Below are 13,799 nucleotides of genomic sequence, written 5' to 3' on the forward strand. Positions count from 1 at the left end.
AGGGTCTGGATTTAATAATAGGTCTACACCTGAAAGAGGCTTTTATAAACCGTGCTACCCAATAATTAGCTGCTATATCAAAAGAAAATAAGGCTCCTAAAGCCGAAACTTGTACCTTCAACGTACTAGTGGTTAGGCCCTGTTATAAACCCCACTGTAGAAATTCTAGTATCTTCCCAATAGGGATCCCATCCTGTAATCTGAACTCTGCAAAGGACAGGAACTTTCTCCAAGTTCTAGCATAAATGCGGGTGGTAACGGGCTTTCTGCTACATAGGAGAATGTTTACTAAATTTGTGGAAAAACCTTTGCTGGTTAACAGTGACCTTTCAAATTCCATGCCGTTAAATGGAGATTTGAGGCTGGAGGATGGGAAACCGGACCCTGAGTAAGAAGGTCCGGAATCTCCGGAAGGACTCTGGGGTCTGATATTAACATTCTGTGGAGACAAGAAAACCATGGCCTCTTGGGCCAAAAGGGGCATATGAGGATCATTCTGGCCTTGTCCGCCCTGATCTTCCTTAGGACTGAAGGAAGCAGGACCATAGGAGGGAATGCATACGCCAAAGGAAACTCCCAGGGAATCATGAAGGCGTCCACTGCCAGGGGCTTTTCCCTGGGGTTTAGAGAACAAAATGTTGCCACCTTCCGATTGGATTTTGTCACGAACAAGTCCACTGCTGGAAGACCCCACATTGCCACAATCTTGGAGAATATTTGAGGGTTCAAGGACCATTCTCCTTCTTTTAGGGAATTACGGCTGAGAAAATCTGCTCTGATGTTTTCTTTCCTCTTAGATGAACAGCAGAAAGGGAGAGAAAATGATCTTCTGCTTTCTGAAGAAGTCTGTCTGCTACTCTCATTAAGTCTTTTGAACAGGTTTCCCCTTGATGATTTATATAGGCTACTGAGTCTTGATTGTCCGAGAGTATACGGACATCCTGGCCCTGTAAATATACAAGGAACCCATTGAGCGCATAATCAACCGCCAAAAGTTCCTTAACATTCGAGGAAAACTGTACCTCATTCTCTGACCAGGTTCCCTGAAATAAGTTATCTTCAAAATGAGCTCCCCAACCTGTAGCACTTGCATCTGCAGTCAAGACTGCAGTAGGTTTACTTTCCCAAGGGACTCCCCTAGAAAGATTAGTGTATACCAACCACCAACAAAGGGATTGTAAGGAGCGAGGGGCCAAGGTAAACTCCTGGTCTAGATATCCATCTAGAATTGAGTCGTTCTATAATATATCCCATTGAAGAGCCCTTGAGTGAAATTGGGACCAAAGCACCGCAGTAAAACTTGAGGTCAGGGTTCCTAATAATGACAAGGCTTTACGGAGTGTCATAGAGGGTCAATCCATACAATGTCTCACTAGTTCCTGGATTTTTGCAATCTTCTCATCTGATAGATGGCATAACTGTCTTTCTGAATCTAAAATTACCCCCAGGAACTGTTGGGCTTTCTGTGGGGTCAACCTAGATTTTTCCAGATTTAGAAACCAACCTAGGCCCTCTAGGACAGAAATTGTTACCTGAAGGTGGGCCTTGCATTGTACAAAGGAGTTCCCCACTATCAGGAAATCATCAAGGTAAGGGATTATTAAGATATCTTTTTCTCATATATGGGCCATAATTTATGCCACTAGTTTGGTAAAAACCCTCGGGGCTATAGCCAACCCAAAGGGAAGGGCGGTATACTGGAAGTGTTTTACTACCCCTTTTATTTTGATGGCCAATCTTAAATACTTTTGATAATCCCTATGAATGGGAACATGGTAAAAGTGTCTTTAAGATCCAGGACTACCATATAACAGTGGGGAAAAAGTAATTTTATTATTGTTTTTAATGATTCTATTTCAAGAAAGCTATTTAAGGATTTTAAATTTATGATTGTCCTGAAACACCCATCTGGTTTGGGGACCAGGAAGAGCGTGGAGTAGAATCTGTGTCACTCTTCTGCTTTCGGAACCTCAATCAGGACGTTTTTCTTTGTTAGGTCTTGAATTTCCGATATGAGGGCAGTCTGCCGCTCTGGGGAGGAACTAGAGGGAATGATCACGAATCTTCTGTAAGGAAGGGCTTGAAATTGAAATTTAAGACCAAATCTAAAGCAGGCTCAAAATCCAATTGCTATGTGAAATACGTTCCCAAGCTGGAAAAAACAAACGACAATCTCCCTCCCACCTGGGCCGATTGTGATTCCCCTGGTTTCTGCTCATCTCTGGAAGAAGGACCAAAGAGTAGGCCTCTACCTTTGCGACCTCTTTCCTCGAATTTCTCCTGTTCTCTAAAAAAATCTTCTTCGGACAAACTTCTTTTTCCGAAATGATTTCTTAAAAGAGGGTAGAGATACAGATGGAAACCCCCTCTTCGGATCTCCAGCTTTCTCCAACAGATCATCCATGGTTTGGCCGAAAAGATATTCCCCCTCACAAGGAATTGTACAAAGTCTAGATTTCGTTTGTACATCTCCAGGCCAGCACTTAAGCCATAGGGCTCGCCGAGCAGCATTTGAAAGAGCTGATTATTTCGCTGCTAGTCTAACTGAGTCTGCAGACACGTCAGCAAGAAAGGCCGCTGCACCCTGGACTAGGGGGAGGGAAGAAATAATCTCCTTCGTGGAGACACCCTCCTTCAGTTGGTTGTCTAGCTGTTCTAGACAAACCATCAGGGCTCTGGATGTGCAGGTGGCAGCCACTGCTGGTTTCAGGACTCCTGTAACTGTCTCCCATGCACCTTTCAAAAAGGTATCTGCTCGTCTGTCCAGGGGGTCTCCTAAAGCTCAGCTCCCATGTCGTCGAAGGGGAGGGAAGCCTTTTTTGATGCCTTAGCAATGGCAACATCAAGCCTTGGTGCCTTTGACCAAGAGTAACATGCGGTATCATCAAACGGATACCTCCTTTTGAAGAAGGGAGGGATGCTGCCCTTTCTGTCTGGCTTTTGCCACTCTCTATCAATGAGATCCTTAATTTTTGTATTCATGGGGAAGCATCTTTTCTTTTTTTTGACCTCCAAACATTACATCTTCTAAAGACTTCTCTGGTCTAGTGTCCACAATGCCCATGGTAGAACGGACAGCTTTCACCAAGGCATCCACCTCATTTAGAGGGAAACACTGTCTATCAGATTCGCTATCAGAGGAAGAGAGGGAAGAGGAAGAAATGTCTGAGATATCAGAGTCTGAGCCTGGTCGAGGGTTGTGAGGAGAATGCCTGGCCTCAGAATTCCCTCGCAAAGCCTTGCCTATTTCTTCTTTAATTAGAGTTTTTAGACCCAAGGAAAACCCTGGGGTTTCTTCCGTCATCACCTTGTCAATACAAGGCTGGCATAATTTCTTAATATATGCATCAGGGAGCAGACTGTTGCATAGGGCACATTCCTTATGTTTTGATTTAAATGGAAATTTCTTGCTCTGAAAAATTTATAGACAGAGAAGTAGAAGAAAACAAAGTTCGTAGAACTTTCACAAATATTCCACTTACCCCCTGGAATATGTGGTACCGTAGAAGCAGAGGAATCCTTCTTAACCGGCGGAGGATCACGCCGAACGACAGGACCTTCCTTCCTGCTTTTTGCGGTGAATTTCCTGGTTGAACGATTGGACCCGGACTGGGAACGACGTTGCACCGCCTGTTGTGAGGGCTCCCCAGAGGGCTGCTCCTGCAGCAGTTGTTCTTGCTGAGGTGATAGCTCCTGAGTATCTCCCACATTGCCAAGGAAAAAACAAGGGGCTGGGAAGCACCTCTATATGCAACCAGGCCTTTTAATATACTGGCCATACAGGTACATGTGTGGAAAGGACCTGCCTTCCAGCAGCACTGGCAGGACGCCCTATCTCCTCGTCCGGCAGAGCTCCGGTGTCCCCACTTTGCTCGCATGCGGTCCTGCACTTCCTGGCTGCGCGAGCTGAGCCCACTTCCGGTGAAGGCCGGCGCCCGGAAACACGTCAAAGGGCCGCGCCTGACACGTTCCCCACCGGAGCGGCCCAGATATCTTGTGTAGTGTAGCGGGGGGGTTGCCCACATGCGGTCCCACACATATTGGACTATCCAGCTCCACCGAGGGGATGTCACGCTGAGCGCAACGCACACGGAGGTGCCCCAATGAGCCCTGCCGTGGCGTCTCCAGAAGTACAGGACCGACTAGGGCAGGAACATCACCGCTCCAGGCACCCTGTCTATCCATCTGGGCAAGAGACCAATCTTCATCCTGCAGGTACCTGATAGGTCTCCTATCAAGGGCAGGAAACCTAAACTGAGGCGGGAGAGAGGTGCCGCCCTTTTTAACCTGTAGGTTTCCTGTCCTTGATGGGTGGATCCTCTCTTTCTCGTGGTGCTGTCATGGGAGTACAAATAAAAATAAATAAAATTGCAAATTATCTATCCATTGCACTGTTAATCACAGACAGCACATGCACTGCACACAGATGCTGTCCACGATTTTCACAGACCCATATACTTGTATTGGTCCGTGACACAGATCAAAATCGGACATGTATCCATCTTTTTTTTCCCGCAGAAACACGGTCTGCAAAAACAACACAGACATGTGAATAGCTCAATAGACTATAATGGGTATGTGTTCTATTCGTGAAAACCATAGATAGAACACGTACATAAAAAAAGGACGTCTGAATGATCTATGGCAAACTCGAAAGCCAATGTTAGGCTCCAATTTCCATAGCAACCTTCAGCTTCCTGTGATTGCGTTGCAGGGAGCTTATTGAGTGAAGTGACAGAGGGAGCGATCTCCTGCAGTCAAACTCATAACATGTCATGGTTGCCATTAAACGTGTAAGACCTCAAAGCAGAATCTGAGTGCTGACATTGCTCACTTTCCCAGCTGCTGTGTCTGTGGTAGCAGCAAGGAGCGTGCGCTGAGGAAACTATGGGGTCATGATCCCAGAGTGAGGATGCCATGCCTTTTCACATCTTTATGTAAACTGGCACGTTCCACACTGTGATAATGGGAATTGGGTAAACTAAACATGCACAGAGGTAAACTTGGCTTTGTACTGAAATGATCAAAAACACAATTAAATGCTAAACCTTACCTTGCGTAGTGCTTCATATACAGCTCTAAAAGCTGGCTGCTTATTGTCATGGTATACACCTCTATTCCCATGAAGAATAAAAATTCCATCTTCAGCGTCATTACAATTGCTTCCATATATGCAGTGATCAGGACGATAATTCCACTGGCAAGGGAAGACATATAGACTTTCTGTTGTAAAGGAGTAACAAAACAATGTTATTTCTACATGGATACCAATGACAAAAGAAAAACATATTCATTTCTAAAAGTTTATAGAAAACTACCATGAAATCACAAGGCATGATCTGGTATGTGTCACTTCTATACACACCGGAATAATCTATAATATTGTTTGTCATTCTCAATGCTGCTGGTATCTATGATAGCACCCCCTGTTGGTGCAGTGTCTGTACAGAGCATGCATTTTAGATGGTATGGTTTTATATAGCCCACTGTACTAATCTTCCAGAATTTAGCAGAGGTTAGTGCACTGTATTTGACTAGGTCATCCATGATCAGTGGATATCACATTTTCTGGGTGTCAGATTTATGCAACTGGTGTCTATACAGTTGCACACGTGAGACATTCACCTATGGCTCCTTTCAATGTGCTGCCTAAATAGGATTATTTCCAGAGCCCAAGATGGATAACGTACACCACACGCATTCTGAACTTATCTCACTGCTTTCTGTAGATCTGGATATCCTTCACAGCTAGGAAACTGCCTTCTGCAGAATTGAATATCCTCCTCAAGTTATGATCTCATTACAACCTGGTTGTGGAAGAGTGTACTGAATTGTGGGGTTATAATCCCCTGCACATATACTGTGCAGGAGAAAGCAGCTCAATAATATCTTCACATGGTGAAGGATAAAATTGTCATTTTTTTTACTGGATGCAACTGTAAACTGTGGGGCTTTCATTGTAAAGCCATGTAAAGACATGGATAGTCTTGAGAAGAGTGCCCCAAATGGACTGAACAAATACCCTTTAAATGACCGAATCAAAGTGGCAACTTTTCTAATAACTCTAGTAGCACTACAAATGTGCACATACATTCACAAAATGTAATGAAAAACAAAGTGGGTTTTTCATGTGTGTGCAAAGAGGTCTACTCTTTCTTTGCCTATGAAAAATTCACAGAAATTTCTTTTAAATGGAATCGGTCAGCAGGTTTTTGCTTTGCAATCTGAGAGCATCATGATGTAAGGGAAGAGAGCCTGATTACAGCAATGTATCACTTACTGGGCTATGATTTGCTTTTTAAAACACAATTAGTATTTTATCAGCAGGAGATTACCACTAGAGGACTAGGTGCCTTGTAGACCAACCACCAATTGTCAGTTTTCTGTGTACAATGTATATTAACAGAAAGCTGCTAATCAGGGGTGTGGGTCAGGTTATACACATCTCAACATCTGAACTCTGCTATACCTGCAACAGAGAAAACTGTGACTCTATCATAACTGCTGCAGCCAGTAAACTAAGTGATACATTGATGGAATCAGGGTCTATGTCCCTACCTCATGCTGCTGTCAGATTACATTGCAAAAGACTGCTGACAGGTTCCCTTTAAAAAAAAAACTGTCACTAGATCAAAAGTGACCGGTATTTGATCAGTCCTGTTGCTTTACTCAGTTTTTCTATTTTTTTTCTTTTCAGCTGCACGGTTCCAGAGTTGTGGACCTTCTTATTTAGCGCTAATATTGATATTTTTTACAAGGGGGTTTTTCTCAAAGGATTCTTTGGAGAGTGTCTTTAAGATGCTCTACACTATCTTTTGAGCCATGACCCCTTAATAAAGATCATACAAATCAGCACTAAATGAAAAGGCTCATAACTCTAGAACCGTATGGCGGATTTAAAACAAAAAAAAACAAGAAGGGAATAAAATAAGAGCAGAGACTGGCCACTTTTGCCCTGGTGACAGGTCTACTTTAAGACTTACCTGGGTTGTGAGAAAATATGATATTCAATAGATCTTGGTCCCCCCAAGTTATGTTTAGCTTGTACTTTTTCAGCAATGGCATAAGGATTTCCCCCCAGTGCAGGCGAACAGTGGTCATGTCATTCTAGGTGAAAAACAAAACAATTTATACTAAGTTATTCTCATATTCTAATTTTGATTTGTATTCTAAATGACAATACACTGAAATCTTTAAGAACACATTGTCAAACCAGCAAAATACCCAACATGATTATAGGAGACCAATTATTGAGAGGGCAAGGGCACAACACAATAATCTAAGTTTAAAGACACATTGAGACATGTCTAAACAATTGTGAATGTTACAAGACGCAAGGCAGAAGCTTGAAAATTTTGAAAATCTTATAGCACCACCTTGTGGACACCTTAGTGAACTACTGGAAGTGCAGTAATACAAGCCTACATATACAGAAGAGAATATGGCACATGCATCAGTGTCTTTGGAACAAACTATCAGTGTTAGAAAGAGGACATAGCCATCATTAACAGGAATGAATGATCAAAGTGTAATTTTAAGCCTTTTATGTCCATTTTTTTGCTTTTTTACTTTTTCATTTTCTATGTAATTATTTACAATGAAGAAAAAAAATCCCATTTTCACATTGACCACTGGCCCTGACAAACAGACGGCTCACGTTTTCTACAGATCACTGTTCATAGTTCTCGCTTAACACACAAGGGTACTCCTCTATCGGGGTGACTATACAGTCTACAGATTGTGGAGGGCAAGGAGACCACACAATGGTACTAACCTACTATTAAATCGTAGGTTGGGTCCACTTCTTTGATGCAGGCTCATGTCCTGAGCCTGCACCATTGACGATAGACACTGTATTACAGACATCATCCGCCTCTATCAGCAGTGAGTAGAGATGAGCTTCACCCGCTGTCGTTAACCTCTTCAATGCTGCTCAAAGTCCCTGTGCCTAAGACAACGGTACTCCTGTGACGATCAGCCTGAGGCTGGCGTTCATAGAAGACCATGATTTTCATTATATACCGCAATAGCTTGGTACTGCAGTATGTTTTATCAGCGATCAGACAATCGCAGGTTCAAGTCCCATTTAAAAACTATAAAAAAGTTTAATAAAAACAAAACTTTTCTTTTTTTTTTTTTTTTTAAAGTATAGAAAAATAATTAAAGAATTTAAGTAATATCCTTTTTCCCTAATTAAAAATAAAAAAAATGCATCGGTAAGTATCCGATCAAAATATAAAATTATTAAATCTTACCATAAAAAGAAAGAAAAAAATCAAAATGGCAGAATTTTTTTTTTTGGTCGCTGCAACACTGCCAAAAAAATGCAATAAGAAGTGAACAAAACAGTGCATCTATTAATAAAAATGTCAACTTGCCACGCATAAAAACAAGCCTTCACACCGCTCCAGTCACAGAAAAATGAAAAGGCGGAATTTTTTTTTACGAGTTTCCCCAAAACAATTTTACAGCACAAAATAAAATTCAATAATGATATTGTCATAATTGTACTGATCTGGAGGATTACATTTACATCGCAATGACCCACACATACAAACAACACCGCACTTAAATTTCTAGTACATTGTATGGTTTCAAAACTACAGATCTTCCTGCAAAAAAACAAGCCCACATAAGGCTGTGTGGACAAAAAAATAAAAAAGTTAGAAGACAGCTGCCTTTGTATGAAGCAGTCATTCCTTACCTTAAAGTGTTTTCTTCTTATACGTGTCATGTTCATTAACATGACTCCAGAATTAATGCCAGTCTTTCCATAAAAAGGGTGGCGTGCAAATCTGTTATACCAGCCTATACGTGGCTCTTCATGCTCTGGAGCCATAGCAGCAATCTGAGTAGCATTAAACTCATGTAAAAAGGACCAAATATCATCCACAGGACGCAAGAAAAGAATGTCTGTGTCAACATACAGCAAGGAGTCCACATCTTTGAGTATCAGCTGGAAAGAAAAACAGACCATTATGCCACCATTAAAGTAATAGCCATCCGTCTGCGTCACCCACTGTGAACCAACTTACCTACAAATAACATTTCAGAAAATGACCCATTGTTTGAATCAGGTCGTTGTGTTAATGAACTAATGAGATATATATAGATATAGATATAGATATAGATATATATATATATATATATATACACACACAATAAATTTTTTAAAATAAATGTTGACATTTTTTTTTTATATGACAGTCTTTCTTTTTAAATAAAAAAACTAATTTTAATTTTTTTACAATAGTGACTGGGGATTTTAAATAGGTATGTCTGCAGCACATTAGGTATACGGGAGTGTCATAGTCAAAATATACCAAAGGGATCCACTCAATGTAAAATTCACTGAACCAATTGAAGACAGCACTCCTTAGGAAGTTTCATATATAAGATCCTTATTGCTCCACATAATGACAGCAGCAATGTTTCGACCTGTCATATATGGAACTTATGTATGTCTTATATATGAAGCTTCCCAAGCACACTGACTTCAGTTGGTTCTGGGGCTTTTAGACTCTTATTTCTGGATCTTTACAGAAGACTTTTCAGAAGTCTCATTATCATCACAGGCATGATTACAATGACAGATGACACCTCTATGCACAGCTAATAACAATGAAGTTTGCACATGCTTATTAGACGTTTCAGTACAAAGATTGGGTGTGAAGCAGACTACTGCTGTTAATTCACATGTGGATTTCCTAAAAGAACAAAAAAATATGAGTCTAGAATAGACCAATAACCAGTGTGAAAACTGGAAGGTTTTAACAATTTTTCTTAATACATATTGCGAAGTGAAAAGTATTAAAAAATGTTACCAACATTTTTTAAAAATACCTCCAACTTAAAAGCCTGATTTGAACAGCAAATCATTTTCTGACATGTTCCCTTTCTTCATTTAGTGCACAACCACATACATGTCATAGATGGGGGGTGACAGAGTGGAGAGGGTTCAGGCGAGGAGTTCTTTCACACGTGGTTGATATTGATTATGCTACAAAGCCAGCATTTGGGACTAATGGCAGCGGTCAGAGCTGAGCTCCAATCACTTCTGTTAGTCATTTAAGCACCGCGGTTAATCTCGGAATGATCGCTGGCGCTCTCACACACTGACTCCCATCAGCCCCTCGAAAAGTACAATACACCAACAGGTTACCATGGCAGCCAGAGGCCTGCTAAAGCCCCCATCACTGCTATCTTGCTCAGGCTGAGCTCCATAGGAGTCTGAGATTATAGCTATATTCTGCAATTGAGTGGTATTGCAATATATAGTATAAGTGATTGCAGGTTAAAGTCACCTAAATAAGTCACCTCCCTTTTACCTTATTAAAACGAAAAAAAAAAAAAAATAAATAGACATATTTGGCATTGCTAAACTGCAATACATCCATAAAAGTCTGGTCTAGCAAAAAATAAAATGAAACCGATTGGTAAATGTTAGAAAGAAGAAAAAGAATAAAAAAAAAACAATAAAAACTGCATTTTTTTCAGTCACCATGACTCTCTAAACAAAAAAAAAATGCAATAAATACACTCGAAATGTCATATTTATCCCAAATTGGTATCAATAAAACAATCAGTTCACCATGTAAAAAAAACAAGCCTTCAGACAGCTCAAACGATGGAAAATGATAATTTTTTTCTCAACTAAAATAATAATTAAAAAAAAAAATCTACAAAAGTTTGGCATCACCAGAATTATACTAATCTGGAGAACTGTGCCATCAGGTAATTTTTACCACTGAATAAATGCCGTTAAAAACAAAACCCCAAAAAACATAGCAGAATTGCTTATTTTCACCATTTCAACCCGCTTGCAAATTTTTGCCCATTTTCCAGTGCATTGTATGGCAAAATGGGAGTCATTCAAAAGTAAGCCTAACCCTGCAAAAAACAATCCATCATATGGCTATGTCTGTGGGAAATTAAAAAAGTTATTGCTTTTGGAAGGAGGGGTGAAAAAAATGAAAGCACAAAAAACTGAAATTGTTGGTCTTTAAGGGATTAAAAAGGGAAGGTCCAGGTCCACAACTGGTTTTCTGTTCACAGCTCCCATGGCTACAGGCCATGACGTTATATCATATACCTGCTCCCGACTCGTTACCGTACAGATGGAGGGCACTGGCCGAGGAGGACTACTGATCTGCCTTTTATAGTCCCTTCCTCCTAGAAGACAAGGAGCAGGGTAGGCACATGAAGGGAGGGGGCATGGGTTTCTGGTATGTGAGGGCACTGTACCCGTCACATTTAGGAGGTGCTGCGGTTGGTTCTGCCAGGACCATAACACATAATCCACCTAATACATATGCAGAATACAAGAGCAGACCTTGCCATGGGCAGTAGACAACCATTTTCCCCAACCCCTCTGCTGGCTACTTATGCAGTGTTTGGCATAACATTTATATGGATAGATGTCAAAGCATTTTATATATAAAAACACAGTAGATATAGGACATAATAAATCTTACCGGCAAGAACAATCTCTGTGATGCACACGGCTTAAAAAGTTTCCTCCACTCTGCTGCATTTTTTGACGGAAAGGATATAGGGTATACTGTATACTTAAACCTTTCAGGAAATCCCCAACTGTTGAGCTGTAAAACATGGCGGCATTACTGTCGGTCCCCACAAGTAATGTCCGCATATAAAATCAGCTTTTTATCTTAACTGCTATGTACTTTATTAATAATCACGCTATTCTGGCAGTAGGCTGTGCCCAATGCGAAGTATTTATTCTTAAGACACATGATTATTCACTTGATTTTTGTTAGATCCGATGGGATGGGACTGTCCATGAAATGACATTCAGTCAGGAAGAAAGCACAACCTGCCACATGTCCCTTCTAGCAGCTGCTGCTGGAGAAATGTAGTATTTAATCGTGGCTAATCAAATGAAAACTGATAATGCAAGAATGGCTCAAGTCGGCCACGGTGGCCTTCATTCATCGAGAAGGGTCCAAATGGGGAGGGAATGCCTTCCTACTTCCATATGTCCCAAAATAAGCATAAAAGAAAGGGTACAAAAGCATCCCCTATACTCCCTACTGGCTGAACATGCTCACATCGCTTTTGACCAGGCAGGAAGACATGGGCCACCTTTAGTGGGAAGACGTTAATTTACTTGCTTACATATCACCATTATATTCCACAGGCGTCATCATCGCTGTCCCCATTGGGGCTCATAATCTAAAATCTCTATCAGTATGTATTTGAAGTGTGGGAGGAAACCCAAGCAAACACGGCGAGAACATACAAACTGGTGTAGTTTACTAGATGGTGTAGTTCAAGAGATTTGTTCCATCAATTATTCTAAATCCTGCTTTTGGCTTACAAAGTCCATTAAAGTAGCCTATAGATTTCTGTTCTGGATCAAGATGGAAGGAAACTACCATGGCTTTCCTCCAATGGCAATTCTTAATGAGTTGAAAATCATCAGCTGAAGGCCAAAAGTAGTCCTTTAAGAGTGCCTCAGCAAGCTACACATACACAGCTGATCTTGCCCAGAGGAACGTTGATGCTCTGAATGAGAGTTCTGCCAACACTAAAAATAACAAAACCACCATCTTAGGAAATGCTAGATCGTCAAAGCCAAACTGGGCTCTAGCGAATTACTCACAATTGTGCTGAAGTCATTGTGCAGCTGGTCTTCAGCAAAGATATGAAACTCAAGAGGCTTTATACTGAAAAGAACTGCAGACTTAAGCATCGTAATGGTCTCCTCCAACCGATCCCCACAAGCCACCACTGCCAAGTGCATGGGACCCAGATCCAGTTCTTGTTTCTTAAGAGGGTTGTAACTGCAAGAAAAAAAAAAATTAAATCACACATCTAGAAGCAGGTATATTACAGTGTCAGTGTGGAATTCATGCGATGTGTAGGCTGGCATGTTCTAATGGCTTTCGATACACTCCTTTCTAGGAAAAACATTAAGAAAAAAAGCAATTTGTTACAGATACAAATGGATAAAACAACATCAAGTAGCAGATTTGCTGCTGAAATGTTTGTGACTAATATTGTCCTCCCTATGTGCATGGATTCCCGACAGCTCCGTATGCGCATGTAACCTTGCTGTTAGGTGTGAAGCCGAGCTTAGGAGTCTGGAACATGCCTTAGTACACAGCGTATTGGCAGATTTAAGACCCCCATACACATTAGATAGCTGCCTGCCCAACCGCTAACTTTCAAACTCCCCCATACACAAGGATGCTTGGCTCAGTCGAGCACACGTGTTCTCTGTGGAACAACCCCTTGAAAGCTTTTCTCAAAAACAAAATATATTTAAGCAATAGCTCTTGGAATAATAAGTTCCACAATTGGATGTGTTGCTGTGTACTGTATAATGGCTGTGTCTGACCGTGCAGGAACATGATCTGATCATACCACATCTCCTGGGCAGGGGAGGACACAAAAGAGTATACAGACATTACAGCACGGGATCACAGCTGATTCTTTGTGAGGTAAACATTTCCCTGTTTTAATCACATGAGCGAGCGTTTCTGCTGCATCTCCAGCACTCGGAGCTCATCATACATCAAGTCAGTGACACATGAGCTCAGTGGCAGCCAGAGCGTCTACCTTACAGATATGATTTATGCTGAGCTCAGGGGACTGGAGACACGGGACAAACACTTGCTCCTGTGATAAAACAAGCAGAGTAAAGTTTTCTCTCACAGAAAGTAGCATCTGCAAGCCACTGCTATGTTGCCTGTACTATCATTTATTCTATCTTCCCTGATCAGGAATTGTGGTATATGCACACCATGTTCCTGCACTGTCAGACACCGGCATTAAAC

At 41.3% G+C, this 13,799-nt stretch overlaps 1 protein-coding gene across 2 annotated transcripts in view; it reads right to left on the reverse strand.

Moving 5' to 3' along the window:
- The window catches only part of GXYLT1 (glucoside xylosyltransferase 1), a 35,207-nt gene that overhangs the window by 7,801 nt on the left and 13,607 nt on the right, over positions 1–13,799 (reverse strand). For both annotated transcript variants that reach the window (XM_073652016.1, XM_073652015.1), the window contains 5 exons: positions 12,623–12,803; positions 11,475–11,600; positions 8,705–8,956; positions 6,984–7,107; positions 5,054–5,223 (listed from right to left, as the gene is read on the reverse strand). In XM_073652016.1, coding sequence (XP_073508117.1) covers positions 5,054–5,223; positions 6,984–7,107; positions 8,705–8,956; positions 11,475–11,600; positions 12,623–12,803 — 853 coding nt within the window. The remainder of the gene's footprint in view (positions 1–5,053; positions 5,224–6,983; positions 7,108–8,704; positions 8,957–11,474; positions 11,601–12,622; positions 12,804–13,799) is intronic.

The sequence above is a fragment of the Phyllobates terribilis genome, unplaced genomic scaffold (genome assembly GCF_046119375.1).
Source record: "Phyllobates terribilis strain yellow unplaced genomic scaffold, ASM4611937v1 Scaffold_11__3_contigs__length_659146591, whole genome shotgun sequence".
Classification (NCBI taxonomy): domain Eukaryota; kingdom Metazoa; phylum Chordata; class Amphibia; order Anura; family Dendrobatidae; genus Phyllobates; species Phyllobates terribilis.